General features: G+C 48.1%; 1 protein-coding gene across 1 annotated transcript; it reads left to right on the forward strand.

Moving 5' to 3' along the window:
- Nucleotides 1-338: 338 nt before the first annotated feature.
- On the forward strand, nucleotides 339-13,203 carry LOC123050783 (galactoside 2-alpha-L-fucosyltransferase-like). Its single transcript, XM_044473517.1, has 5 exons — nucleotides 339-462; nucleotides 1,470-1,554; nucleotides 1,737-2,265; nucleotides 12,426-12,806; nucleotides 13,159-13,203. The coding sequence occupies exons 1-5, from the start codon at nucleotides 339-341 to the stop codon at nucleotides 13,201-13,203; spliced, it is 1,164 nt and encodes a 387-aa protein (XP_044329452.1).
- The last annotated feature ends 2,003 nt before the right edge of the window (nucleotides 13,204-15,206 follow it).

The following is a 15,206-nucleotide window of genomic DNA, read 5'->3' on the forward strand; positions in this document are numbered from 1 at the left end:
ATGGTGACCAAGTCGTTGCTTAGTCGAATCGCAAAAAAAAAAAAAAAAAGTCGTTGCTTAGTCCGTTAGGGGTGTAACATGGTTGCGCAACCAGTTGGCAAGTTGTACGGAAAACTGCCAAGAATAAGGTTATCTCATACGTTACGTACTATCTATATATGAGAGGTCTAAGAACGATAGCTGCAGCGGCAGTGCGTGCTAAGGTCTGAACAATAGCTTCCCCCAACCCCTCAGGCCCCATGGTGAGCATCGACGTCGAGCGAAGCAGCCCGGCGCCGCCGTCCTGCAGGCAGGCGGGGCTTGAGACCGTAAAAAAGTGGCAGCGGATTCCATGCAGCATGAGGAGGGCTTGGCCGGCCGTCTGCGTTGTGGCCGCGACCCTGCTCGCAGTCGTCGTGCTCTCCGCCGCCCGGGATGGCTATGGCTTGCCGATGGTACCCAGCAGCTGGCTCTCAGTAGAAGGTACGCACGTAAGACGAGATATAGTTGGATATCGAATTGCTTGATTTCTTGTCCTGTGCATGCAGCTAAGTCACAAATTACCATGGCGGTGGACGAATATTTCTCATTCACGCGAATCCTTTTTTCCGGCTTAATTTTCCGTGTTCGATCGATGGAGAGAAAGTGAAATTCTTAGAAGTATGTACATTGTTTCTGTAGATAATGACGGTCGGTTGTTTGAATGCAGCATTGTCTTGACTATGGGCATCCGTTTTTGTGATCCATGCGTGAGCAGTCCTTTTCGTTGTTCGTCCAAATAAAACTTTGCAGGTCAATATATTATACTTCAGTGTGTCAAAATTAATTCTTTATAGAAGATAGTGTTGGTCGATTGAGTGCTGAATTTTCCTTGACCACGACATCGCCGAATCTTACGTTAGCCATGGGCATCTGTTTTTGCGATCCGTGCGTGAACATTTTTTGTTTGTTCTCCCAAATAAAACTTTGGAACTAAAACTTTGCAGATCAACAATCTATTGCAACTTCAAAGTTTGAAAAGAAAATTTATCTTGACCACGAGATTGCATGGTCATCCGTTTTTGTGACCCATGCATGAACATTTCTTTCTTCTGCCGAATAAAACTATATATGCAACTAAAACCTTACAGGCCAACAATATATTGCACCTTGTTTGAAAAATAATTCTAGATTTTTTGGTGTGCCACAAAAACTTTAAATAATAGAATTTATGTGTAAAATACTCATTTTAGATATCTATGGTGCACCAAGAAAAATCTAGGGTTATTTTCTAAGCATTGAAGTTCCAATATATTGTTAACAAGCTTGAGCTTTTGTATGTTTTGTCGTATGAGAAGAAAAACCAAAATTTAAGCATGGATCTCAACACAAAAATTGATGGTCTGGATAAGGGTGTGTACGTATTATGGTGCTGAATCACAAATTTTCCTATCAATTTTTAAAATTTTGGAATACGAACTTGCTAATTAAATGTCTATAATTTTCTCTAGATGTACCTCCGTCCAACCTCACCACCGACCAGCTCCTGGACGGTCTGCTCACCGCAGAATTTGGCTCGCGCTCATGCCGGAGCCGGTACGAGTTGGCCAGCTACCATGACAAGAAGAAGAAGAAGAAGCACGCATCACATAAACCATCCCCCTACTTGCTCGCCAAGCTCCGAAATCACGAAGCGCTCCAAAAGCAATGCGGCCCCGGCACGGCCCCGTACAGGGCGGCGATCCGGCAGCTCGAGTCTGGAAATGGCATCGTCACAGCGAAAACTGCCGCTACCTGGTCCCCATAAGCTATCGAGGCCTCGGGAACCGGATGCTGTCCACAGTGTCAGCCTTCCTCTACGCTGTGCTCACCGAGCGCACCCTCCTCGTCCAGCACGACATGGCCGCCCTCTTCTGCGAACCTTTCCCGGGGACAACGTGGCTGCTCCCGTCCTCAGGCTGGTTGGGTGGTGGCTTCCCGCTTGGACACCTCAAGAAATACGGCAAGGACTCCAAGGAGAGCCTTGGCAACATGCTCAAGGCCAATGTGGTATCCGTGGGCGACAATGGGAACGCGTCGTGGTCGGACTCGGACCGGCCACCGTACGTCTACCTACACCTGGATGGCGGCTACGGTTTCTACGACAAGCTCTTCTACTGCGACGAGCAGCAGCGGCTCATCCGCGGCGCGCCGTGGCTGCTGATGAGGACAGACAGCTACCTCGTCCCCGGGCTCTTCCTCGTCCCATCTTCCGGGACGAGCTGGAGCGGATGTTCCCGGAGAAGGACGTCGCGTTCCACCACCTCGGTCGGTACCTATTCCACCCGGCCAACGACGTGTGGCGCGCGGTCACGAGATACTACGACGCCCACCTCGCGGGCGCCGGGCAGCGCGTCGGCATACAGATACGGGTTTTCACACAGAATAAACCCTTGCAGAAGGTCCTGGACCAGGTCCTCTCGTGCGTCCGTAGGGAGAAGCTGCTTCTCCCGTCCGTACAGATGAACAACGCGTCTGTGCTGGTCACCTCTCTGAGCTCGTGGTACTACGAGAGGATCAAGGCCGAGTATGGCGGCAGCCGGGTGCACCAGCCGAGCCACGAGGGCAAATTTGACAATTTTGACCTGGAAACAAAATAAATTCACAGAATGAACTGGGTGCGAAACTATTTCACACCCCTGACCCTTTTGTGTAGCGCCCGCCACGCCGGCGCCACACCCTACGGTGCAGCGCCTAGCTCCGGGGCGTTGCACCTCTGTCCACCGTGGCAGCCCATGGGCCCGCACCCAGCAGTGCAACGCCTCGGAGCTAGGCGCTGCACTGTGACTTATCTGCAAACGCGCCAGCCCTCTCCTCCCCCACCCTCCCCATTGGCAGTTACAGAAAAACAGGGCGGCGGCCATCTGCACTCCTCCTCTCAATCCCCTCTCCCAAATCCTTCCGATCCGACGATTTGGTCCGTGCATTTGTTCACCAATCCATCGTAGAAGGTACTCTCCTCCGATCCCCTTCTTTCTATCCATAGAAAATATTATATTTTGAAGATTTGGGGAACCCTTGTTTGAATCTTGCATGTATTAGATTTGGGCAACTTTTGTTTGAATCTTGCATATATTAGATTTGGGGAACCCTTGTTAGATTAGAATGTGGTTTGGATAGATAGGTTGACATGTTATTTATATAGTTTGGATACATAGATTGACATGTTATTTCTATGGAGAAGTAGATTGACATGTTATTTGTATGGAGAAGTAGATTGACATGTTATAGTTTGGATACATAGATTGACATGTTATAGTTTGGATGCATAGATTGACATGTTATTTGTATGGAGAAGTAGATTGACATGTTATTTCTATGGAGAAGTAGATTGACATGTTATAGTTTGGATACATAGATTGACATGTTATTTGTATGAAGTAGGCCCAAGTAGGGGGAAGCACCATATGCTTTGGATCTTGCATGTAGTAGGCCTACTTTAGTTTTTTTGAATTGAAAAGATAATCGTGTTGACAAGAATGCTTTGTTGAAATTGTTAGGATGGTTTGGCTTCTCGATGATCATTGGGACAAACAACACCGGTCGTACGCTATGTCGGTGCAGCAGCGGGTAATACTGAAAGTGGCCGGTGTTATGAATTTCGTATGTTTTTTCAAACACAAATGCCCCATATGTAATGTTATGATTTGTTTGTTTGTAGGAGCTTGCACCTCTGAAGCTTCGGTCTCACGGGATCAGCCTTGGAGGGATGCGCTATGATGAGCGGTACACACCTTATGTTAGGGAGGCAGGACTTCTCCCTTTCATTGAGTTGGTCCGCCGGTCGACGCCACCCAACAATGCTGCAGCACTCACCGCGCTTATTGATCATTGGAGGCCGGAGACACACACTTTCCATCTTCGGACCGGGGAGATGACCGTGACGCTGCAGGATATTGCTATGATCACCGGTCTTCCTATCGATGGCAATCCTTTATGTATGAACACCGATTCTGAAGGGTCGCGCGCGCAGATGCATGCCCTTATCGGTATGGTTCCTCCGGAGCCTCGGGAGCCAGAAAGGGAAGATAAGAAGAAGGAAAGAGTCGCAGCGGGCGCTACTTTCACGTGGATATCATCGAACTTCGCTCATTGCCCCGATGATGCTAATGAGGACATGGTGAAGACATATGCTCGTGTCTACATGTGGTACGTGATATCGAGGACAATGTTTGCTGATGGCACAGGCAAGAATGCTCCATGGATGTGGCTGAAGGCGTTGACCGTCTTCGATAGCAAATGGAGTTGGGGTTCGGCGACACTAGCTTACTTGTATCGACAGGTATGAAGTTGTTTCCTTTTCACTTCATTGATACATTATCAATGCGCTCTTGCGGCAAATTTGACCATGTTCTTTTTTATGTGCAGTTGGACGATGCCAGTTGTAGGCACACTGGAGGTATTGGTGGTTGTCTGCTCGCACTTTCCATATGGAGCTGGGAGCGTTTGCCGGTTGGACGACCTAAGACCGTGAAGTACGAGGATTGGGACGATAAAGACGACCCACTACGGCTCCCCACTTGGGCTTACAAGTGGGATGTGTTAAATGAGACGACGGATGATCCCTCGGTAATGTACAAGTTGTACAAGAGCGAGCTGGACGCGATCACGCCTGAGCAGGTGAACCGACCTTGCATAAGTGATTATCATGCTTGTATCTTCACTCGATATCAATTTTGCATTCAATCCCATTTTGCAGGTGGAATGGGAGCCGTATGGAAAAGGAGAGAGTTTTGGTAACCCTATAGAGTTCAGGCTTAATCCGATGTGCATTAGGGATAGGGATCTCTGGCATATGCGGTGCCCACTGATATGCAACTGGGCGGTTGAGCTTCACCTGCCACATCGGGTGTTCCGCCAGTTTGGTTTGTTCCAGCCACACCCGCCGGAGTGGGAGGACACGGACAAGTTGCTACACGCGTAAGATATAATTAACCTTGAGCACTTAGCAGCTTCTCGACGGTTTCGATGATGCTAATATTCTGTTTCTAACTTGCAGGTTGGATAGGAAAAAGCAGCGGAAGATCAAGGATTGGGCCAGCCATCACAGGAAGTATGTCGTGCAGTTCGCTCTTAGTGTGGAGCAAGCAAGGGCTGGAAAACGAGCCCAGCTTCGTGAGCACTGCCCGATCGCGTTCAACAACTATCTCGCATGGTTTCTTGCAAGTACCCGCGTGGAGGTATGCCAGCCGGCGTATGCTGAGGAGATTCTGGAAGAACCCACCGTTTTTGATGAGGTAGCCCAGCACCAGTACAACGCATTAGTCAGGAAAGGCAACTCGGTGATCCCTTCAGCTCCAATGATGAACTTTGTGGTTAGCCCTTTTTGCTTTTCCATTCGCACTTTTCACATCTTCGCTTGCCTAACACTTTGATACCGTTTCTGTTCATAGCGTGCCCAGATCAAGAAAGCAGCTGACGAGACCGAGACTATTCTGGAAACAACCCCGGCTGGCAAAAGCGATGGGGAAGGTGCACTTCGAGAATTCATTAAGGTTCACATCTCCTTCAAACTAGCACTTAACATTTGTTGGTACGTTCCATGTCTCATTCACTTGTACATGTTGCAGCGCCAGGGCCAAAAGTTAAGGCGGCTATCAAACCTTTTCGGTTGTCGTGACCCCGAGTATGTATCACCAGAACGGTCTAGGTCGGCGACACCATCAGATCCCGCTTCGGGGCAGAGCCATGGTGAACCTTTCGAGGATGAGGATGTGGGTGTGGTCACCCAAGAGGTATGTCATGACGATATATATCCATTTGTTGATGCATTGCTAACTATATCCTCACACACGGTCTTTCCATATCTTTTGTTGATGCATAGGTTGCTGATGATATGACCTTGGGGACGTACCGGGCTCGGTCTGCATACGAGTTGAAGCCTAGGAGGGGAATCAACAAGTACACACCTGAAGACTTCACCCAAAGAGGCAAAAGGACGGTCGGCACCTCGCGGATGGCGGCTTTGGATGACTATTTGGATGACGATGTCGAACCGGAGGCGGAGCCGGAGCCGGAGCGGGTTCCTCTTCCTAGGAAGGTGAAGAAGATAAGCGTCAAGAGGGGGGAGGACCCAGCAAGCGTGGAAAGCACTAGTCATCTTAGTTTTTTTATAATGTTGAACTTCGAGTGCGAATTGTTATGTCGTTGAACTTGGAGTGGTCGTACCTTTTATGTCGTTGAACTTGGAGTGGTGGTAGCTCTATGGTCAACTGGAACTTATTGTGATGGTTCTTTTCTAAGAAATGATGTCTTTTGTGAACCCTTTTTGAACCTGAATATTTGTTATACTAATTGTTGAACTGTGGCAGAAAAAGACCCAGTAGAGGGGGGAGGAGGCACAGTAGGTAGGCCTCAAGTTTCAGGCAAAAAAATTGCTAAGTGTTTGTGCAGCGCCCAGCACGGAGGCGCCACACTCTACAGTGCAACGCCTGAGAGCTAGGCGTTGCACTGTAGAGTGTGGCGCCTCCGTGCTAGGCGCTGCATATGTCTGTAACTAGCCATACTTCTGTTGCTTTCTGGATAGCTGCAGACATATGCAGCGCCTAGCTTGGAGGCGCCGCACTCTACAGTGCAACGCCTAGCACGCAGGCGCTGCACTATAGAGTGTGGCGCCTCCAAGCTAGGCGCTGCATATGTCTGTAACTAGCCATACTTCTGTTGCCTTTCTGGATAGCTGCAGACATGTGCAGCGCCTAGCTTGGAGGCGCCGCACACTACAGTGCAACGCCTAGCTCGCAGGCGCTGCACTATAGAGTGTGGCGCCTCCAAGCTAGGCGCTGCACATGTCTGCAACTAGCCATACTTCTATTGCTTTTCTGGATAGCTGCAGACATGTGCAGCGCCTAGCTTGGAGGCGCCGCACACTACAGTGCAACGCCTAGCTCGCAGGCGCTGCACTATAGAGTGTGGCGCCTCCAAGCTAGGCGCTGCACATGTCTACAACTAGCCATACTTCTGTTGCTTTTCTGGATAGCTGCAGACATGTGCAGCGCCTAGCTTGGAGGCGCCGCACTCTACAGTGCAACGCCCCTAGGCGTTGCACTGTAGAGTGCGGCGCCTCCAAGCTAGGCGCTGCACATGTCTACAACTAGCCATACTTCTGTTGCTTTTCTGGATAGCTACAGACATGTGCAGCGCCTAGCTTGGAGGCGCCGCACTCTACAGTGCAACGCCTAGCTCGCAGGCGCTGCACTATAGAGTGTGGCGCCTCCAAGCTAGGCGCTGCACATGTCTGTAGCTATCCAGAGTGCAACAGAAGGTATGCCTCCAGTTTCAGGCAAAAATTTCGCTAAGTGTTTGTGCAGCGCCTAGCACGGAGGCGCCACACTATACAGTGCAGCGCCTAGCCCCCAGGCGCTGCACTGTACAGTGTGGCGCCTCCTAGCTAGGCGCTGCACTGGTCTGTAGCTATGCAGCCAGAACAGAAGGTACTTTACAGTTTGAGGCACTTGGACTTGGACTTAGTGAATTTTTTAGCTATCCAGAGAGCCACAGCAGCTAGGCGCCACATGGTAGATTGCAGCGCCCAAGTACTTCACGACACATAGTAGTTCATAACACATAGTACTTCACGACACATAGTAGTTCTTACAACCAAATCAAGGAGGAGACATAGTAGTTCACCGCACATAGTAGTTCACACAACCAAATCGAGGAGGAGACATAGTAGTTCACGGCACATAGTAGTTCACAACCAAATCACATTGGAGACATAGTAGTTCACAACCAAATCGAAGAGGAGACATAGCTCTATTGCGTAGAGCAAGGCCCCTTTCCCTTCTTCTTCTTCCTCTCTTCTTCCTCTTCCTCCTCCCTTTTTCTTATGAGGTGAGCCTCCTTAACCACCCTCTCCATGAATATCTGATTGTCCCTCTCTTCTTTTTCAGCTGCAATTGCCCAAAGCTTCATGGTTCTTTCTTCAAAATCCTGTTGACGCTTCTTCTGTGCCTCCTCAACTTTCCTCATCAACGCTTGCTCCCTAGCGCGCATCGCATTTGCCGCACTCTGTTTTCGCTTCCTCTCCTTCTCAAGCTCCTCTTCCTTCTTCTTCTTTAGCTTGGCTGCATCCTCCTCTCTAAGCTTCTTCGCAGCCTTCTCCCACCATCCGGCCATCTCATCTTCGCCATCCTCCTTCATCGTTGGTTTGTTGGGTTGGGAAGCCGCCATACCTACAATGAGTGGAACATAATGGTTAGTAAGGACAATAAGAACAAATGGAAGCACATATGAAAAAGAAGAACATATGAAAAAACAAGAACATATGATACATTATAGTTAGTGAGGAACATACGGAAACGGTCCATCTAGGTATCCAAACATTCCTCTATAACGAACTTGCGCTTGTCCATCACCACGGCCAAGTCCACCACCAAGGCCAAGACCATCACCAAGGCCGAGACCATCACCACGGCCATTACCACCACGTCGAGCTCTTCCACCACCACGGCCGAGACCACCACCACCACCTCTACCACCACCACGGCCTCTTGTAAGTCCAAGTTGCCGACCTCTTTGTTGCCTAGATCCTCTTTGGCTAACACTTGGTTGGCTAGGCACTTGTTGGCTACCACTTGGTTGCCTTGGCACTTGTTGGCTACCACTAGGTTGGCTAACACTTGGTTGGCTAGGCACTTGTTGGCTACCACTTGGTTGCCTTGGCACTTGTTGGCTACCACTAGGTTGGCTACCACTTGGTTGGCTTGGCACTTGTTGGCTACCACTAGGTTGGCTACCACTAGGTTGGCTACCACTTGGTTGGCTCCCTTGTGTAGCTCCATGTTGGCTTGTGCTTGCATCATTTTTCTTGGACCTTTTCCTTGGTTTGGTACATTTTCTTTTGTTGTGGCCATGACCTTTGCACTCCCCACAACGGGAGCTCTCACGAGGCTCTTGGAATTGGTCGTTGCCCGCTTCGCGGCGCCCACCATGGCCCCATCCGTCCATGTCGCCTCTAAGACGCTTTGTCTTACGTCTACCCCGTTTAACAACCTTCAACTCCGGATCCGGCCATAGTTGAACTCCATGATACTCCGGCCATTGTGATTGGTCAAAGTATGGGTGAAAGCGGGGAGCCCATGTTTTCTTGACCGTCATGATTGAGAACTCCGACTCCCTCACGGTGCGTGGGTGATTGATGTCCACATTCCTAACGCGGCCGGCGGCATACAAATGTGAGCATGGGAGATGAAGCAACAATGGCCTCCCGCAAGTGCAATCACATTGTGTTAACGACACCTTGAAAGCCCGACCTCCATGTTGCCGGCCATCATTTGTGGTTCCTCCTGGCTCTTTCACTTCGTACTTCCACTCTTCATTGTCATATAATATAGCTTCTTCTGAGTCCGCCTTCCGTGATTGAAATAGCAACCATTCATCAACTTTGGGTGGGAACTTGTACTTGTACTTCCGTGGGTTCTCACCCGCTATCTGTGCATCGGTTTCCATCGAGTACTTTACAAAGTACGCATTCATCTTGTCAAATGTGTATTGAACTATTGCCGTCACGGGTAATCCACGTGCACCTTTGAGCACCCTATTGAAGCATTCGGCCATATTGCTTGTCATTTGACCGTATCTCCGGCCATCTTCATCAAAAGCACGTGCCCACTTGTTCCGGTATTGAATGTGCCTATTGAGAAACTCTTGACCCCCGGGATCAAGTTTTTTGTGTGCGAGCAATTTGTTGTACAAAGTGGCGAAGCGCTTATCGGAGAAAGCGAGACAACAATCTTGAAGATCATCGGCCAACTCCTTAAGGCCACATGCCCTATAGAAGTTCGAACAAAAGTGCCTCATGCACCAGCGATGGTGCAACGGAGCATGCCCGGGAATGTCAATCTCCACGGCGTTAAGAATTCCTTGATTCCGATCCGATATGACACAAATTTCCCTTTGAGCGGGTAACACCTTCGTCCTCAAAAGATGCAGAAACCACTCCCAGTTGTCATTGTTTTCCACCTCAACCAAAGCAAATGCCAATGGCAACACCCGGTTATTGGCATCACTTGCTATCGCAACCAACAAGGTGCCCTTGTATTGTCCGGTCAAGAACGTGCCATCAATTGCGATGACCGGCCTACAATGTTCGAAAGCCCTCACACATTGCTCGAACGCCCAAAAAGCACGGCCAAATACTCTGACTTTCCTTCCTTCATGAACCGTTGTTTGGTGCCCATGAGGCTCGACCACATGAACCATGCCCGGGTTTGTCGCGGCCATGGCTAACAACAACCTAGGGATTCGGTTGTATGCTTCCTCCCATGTACCATACAACATCTTAAATGCGGCTTGCTTCGCCTTCCATGCCTTGCCGTATTTCACCTTGTAATGAAAGATGGCTTTCACAAGGTCAATGACATGTTGGACGCTCATTGTTGGAAGTGTGGATATTGAGTTGGAGAGCCTGTAAGCGATGAACTCGGACGTGAGTTGTTTGTGGTCTTCGGACACAATCTTGCCATCCACCCTTTTGCCTTGGCACATGTGAGTTGGCACACAACTCACTACATGCCAAGTAGGACCTCCTTTCCATGGTCTTGCACGCACAATCCACGGACAACCGCCACGGCGTCTTGCCACTCCTTGTTGGACCTCCTTTCCACGACCTCTACCACCACCACGGCCTCTTGTAAGTCCAAGTTGGACCTCCTTTTCATCTTCACATGCACATGCAACCGTGTAGCGCACATTGACGTCCGAGTGCACCACCTTGTGTGGACGATAATGCGTAACCGAGTAGTTGTCGAGCCACATCTTCAAATCCAACAAGCTGTCGAACTTAGAACCTTTAGCAATCCGGTTCTTGTCGTCTACCAAATCACGGTGAGAGCTTGGCCTAACCCCAAGAGGTACACATTGGCCACCATCTACCACGGCTTCATCCGCGAGACTAACATCCTTGAACAATGTAGTCCGATGATCCCGACCAAATACCTTCTCGAAAGCTTCGGCCTCCTTCACCGTGAACCCCTCCGCATCAACTTGTTCATCGGGACCATCGTCATCCGAGTCCGATGCATATGCACGGGAAAAAGGGATGGAATGGTCCATTGTCTCTTGCAAATGATATTTGTCGAGATCACCCACATTGTTGTCATGGAGATCAACTTCATTGTCATCGTCCGCATACTCATCATTGTCCTCTTGCAAAGATTCATCTTGGTTGTTTCTATAAGGGCTCAATGTTGGCCTCACTTCTTGGGTCAAAAGAGGTTCAACAATTTCATCTCGCTTCAAGGATGGGGGGCTACTAGCAACCAAAGGGGAGGGGTTCCGGTTCAAGTCCAAATGCAAACTTGAATCAACCTTCTTCGTTGCAAATAACTCAAGAGCCTTGTCTAGTGATTCGGCCACCGTCTCCTTGTATGCAACCCAACGTTGCTCCGAGTTTACACGCATTGTCTTCCAACGGATGTGCATTCCAAAACCAACATTATGCCTTCCCTCCAACTCAATGATATCACTAGGGTCCATCCAATTCAAATCTTTTCTAACTTGTTGCGAGAGCTCCGCATAGCTAGGACTACTATCAAACACCATGTCAAACTCATCCGGGTCCGGTTCTTTATTGCCTTTCAAAAAGGCGTCTTTGTCCCCATGATGAACAAACACACATGTTCTTCCCATCCCTATAAGTAATGAACACAAGGTAACATTGCTTCCATGAGTACTAATCCATGGATTAACACCGAATACAAACCCTAATATATATATATGAAACAACAACCCTAACCCTAACCATAACCCGAACCCTAACCATAACCATAACCCTAACCATAACCCTAGCCCTAAACCTAACCCTAGCACCAACATAAGAACACCCATAAGAATAACCCTAGCATACTAACAAAGCCTAATCATAGAAATTGGCAAACAAACATCTCACATCTCCATGCAAATCTCTAGATCCAAACAAAACTAGGGTTTCCCCAAACTACCAACAAATGAGCAATGGGAGAACTTTACTTCGATCAAAACAAGGGGATCGGAGATTATTACCTTGAGGGAGGGTTTGACTTCGAAATCCACGGACAAATTCTTCAAATTTGCAAGATTTGGAAGAAGATTTGAGAGGGGGGGAGAGTGGGAGAGGGGGCAAAGCTCGGGGAGAGAGTGAGAGAGTGTGTGGTGGGGGGGGGGGTGGGGAGGGGGGCCAGCCAAGTGGCTGGATAAGTCACAGTGCAGCGCCTAGCGGCTAGGCGCTGCACATTACACGTGTAGCGCCTAGCGGCTAGGCGCCTAGCTCGGAGGCGTTGCACTAATGGGTGCGGGCCCATGGGCTGCCACGGTGGACAGAGGTGCAACGCCCCGGAGCTAGGCGCTGCACCGTAGGGTGTGGCGCCGGCGTGACGGGCGCTACACAAAAGGGTCAGAGGTGTGAAATAGTTTCGCACCCAGTTCATTCTGTGAATTTATTTCGTTTCCAGGTCGAAATTGTCAAATTTGCCAGCCACGAGGGGTGGCAGAAGATGTGGGATGCCTCGCAGGACAGGAAGGCGTTGAGCGAGATGTACCTGCTCAGCACCTGCGACGTTCTCGTCACCACCGGGTTTTCCACCTTCGGCTACGTCGCGCAGGGGCTCGGCGAGATACTGCCATGGATCATGCCCGCCACGCCCTTCTGGTCCACCGAAACGGGGGTGGTACCAGACCCGCCGTGCATGCGAGCCATGTCCGTCGAGCCTTGCTTCCACTCGCCGTCCAACTACGACTGTGCGGCCAGGAAGGATGTGGACGTGGGGACACTTGTGCCGTACATCCGGCATTGTGAGGATGCAAGCTGGGGGCTTAAACACCACCATACGGAAGTATATATACGTAATATTATCATCAGTCTGATTATATTTATATACTACTCCCTCCATCCCAAATCCCAAAATACAAGGCACAAGCTATATATGGACCAAGGCTCCCTTAAAACATCATTATCAAGTTAACTGAGCATACTTCTCTATCGCTAGTTTGTAATTTGTACCGAGCCAGTGACCTAATAAGTTGATTTTGTTATCGAGTAAATATCATAAAACTACTACTTTACAGGCTAAGGTTTGAAAAAACTATCGATTTTTAATTTTTCTCAGATAACTACCAAATGGATGGTCGGCTATTTCAAAAAACCTCAAATGACCATTGTTTAAAAACTAAACCTGTTTATGACAGGTCGGGCCCGCACCTAAACAATCTGTCTCTTTGACCGTTAACTAACATGTGGGGCCCACATGTCAGTGTCTCACTACTGCAGGATGCTGCTAACGCGACACTACGATCAGAGACCCTTTTCGCCCGTGCGTTGCAACGGGAGAATATATATATCATATGCCCAACCTAATAAATATGGCTCGAGGATCCCTCCCTCGGCACACACATGTCCACGTCATCACTTATCCTCCTTTCCGCCCTCATTGACGATGCCCACGGTGTTGACCGTGATCAATCCCAACACAATGTGCTTGGCCGCCACATGACACACCTTACCGTTATCGACACCGTGTCCTAGCCTCAAATCTCCGTTCTCTCCTTGGCTTGGCTTCTCCTCCATTCCTCCTCCTATTGACGTTAACAAAACCAAATTCCAGATCACTCGTCCACCCTATTTGACCCTTCTCAAGGCATCCGACCGATTGGCAACGAAGCACAGGCGCTCAGCCGCTCATATTTCCACAGTGAAAGAAGAGACTTCATGGTTCAACAGACCCGAGATGTCTTGAACAGAGCATAAAACAAGCTAAGCATATGTTCTTACAAACACCAAACAGAGGATATAATTTATAGCTACCAAGATGTATATTCGCAATTATACAGAAAATTTCAAAAACTGTTGTTGCAGATATAACACCGCCGTTATGGAAAAAAAAAGATTGCAGGTGATTCAGTTATTCGAGTATTTTCCCATTAGCCTAGTATAAGGAAACACCAAGTAGCATCCGTGATTGATCAATTATAGCTACCAATATGTATATTCATAATTATACAGAAAAATTTACAAACTGTTGTTGCAGATATAACACCGGCGTTACAATACAAAAAGATTGCAGGTGATTCAGTTATTCGAGTATTTGCCATTTTGGCCTAGCAAGAATACACCAAGTATCATCCGTGATTGATCACTGGGACATACTTTGTGCTTCATAAGGCTAATGCAGGCATACAAATGGATAAAAACAAATATTGTATTTTCTTTTCGTCCGGAATAAGACTCCCTAGTAGTGTTAGGTAGCTGCTGACACCCAAAGCTGAAGAACAAGAGAGCAGAATGTATATTCCCTAACACCACATCACAAAAAGGAATTAACTGGAAATAGATCAAGCAAAACTGAACTAATCACAACATCCCACTGCGACAGAAATTAAACACACTTCTCGGAACATCATCATAATTTTTTTTGATTGGTAAGTGGAGCAGAGGTATCCTTGACATGTGATGTTACTGGAACCAACTCATCAGTCTGCAAACTACCATCTGTTCGAATGCTACAGAAGCAATCTACATTTCAGGATAGAATGCAGGAGTATAGATTGTTAGGACTTCACCTGTTTTTGGTTTAAAAAAATAGGTATCTTGGGACACAGCAAGCTGAAATCATCCGATGTATAAATAGTCAATTAGGATCTAAGGCATAGTACGTTTTTTATGAGGTTCATAGAAAAGCATCTATCTAGAATACCAGTCGGAATAATTATGTAGTCATGAGCTAAAGGGGGGCCGAACAAAGAACCTCATATACGCTAATTCGATAAATATATATCCATACTAATAACCTTTTCATACAGAATTAGGAAATTGTCCTACTGAATGATGAAAAAAAATTGGAAGACAATATGTTGTTCATATGCACCTGATTTCTCCATCAAGTCATGTCTTCCATTCCTATTGGCCGTCAGCTTGAAGCTCTCTTGTAGTACCGATTCCCCGCGCCACAAACCAATAGAAACGACGATCACCACAGGGAACTGATAGTGCTATGGCAGCCAGCGGCTCATTTGTGATGAAGGCTGGAGTGCTATGGAGTCTTGCATAAAGAACAACATAAAGATTTGGGCTTAGGGTAGGATATAAAACTTATAATGCTTTACATGTTTTGCCTTTTCCCCCTCAAATTGGCAATAATAATACGGAAGGAGATAGGCCAAAAGATTGATTAAATACGTGTGTAATTGCTATTTTTATCCTAACAATGGCCAATCGCTTTACAAGAGGGTAGTAGAGA

Source organism: Triticum aestivum, chromosome 2D (assembly GCF_018294505.1).
Source record: "Triticum aestivum cultivar Chinese Spring chromosome 2D, IWGSC CS RefSeq v2.1, whole genome shotgun sequence".
NCBI lineage: Eukaryota > Viridiplantae > Streptophyta > Magnoliopsida > Poales > Poaceae > Triticum > Triticum aestivum.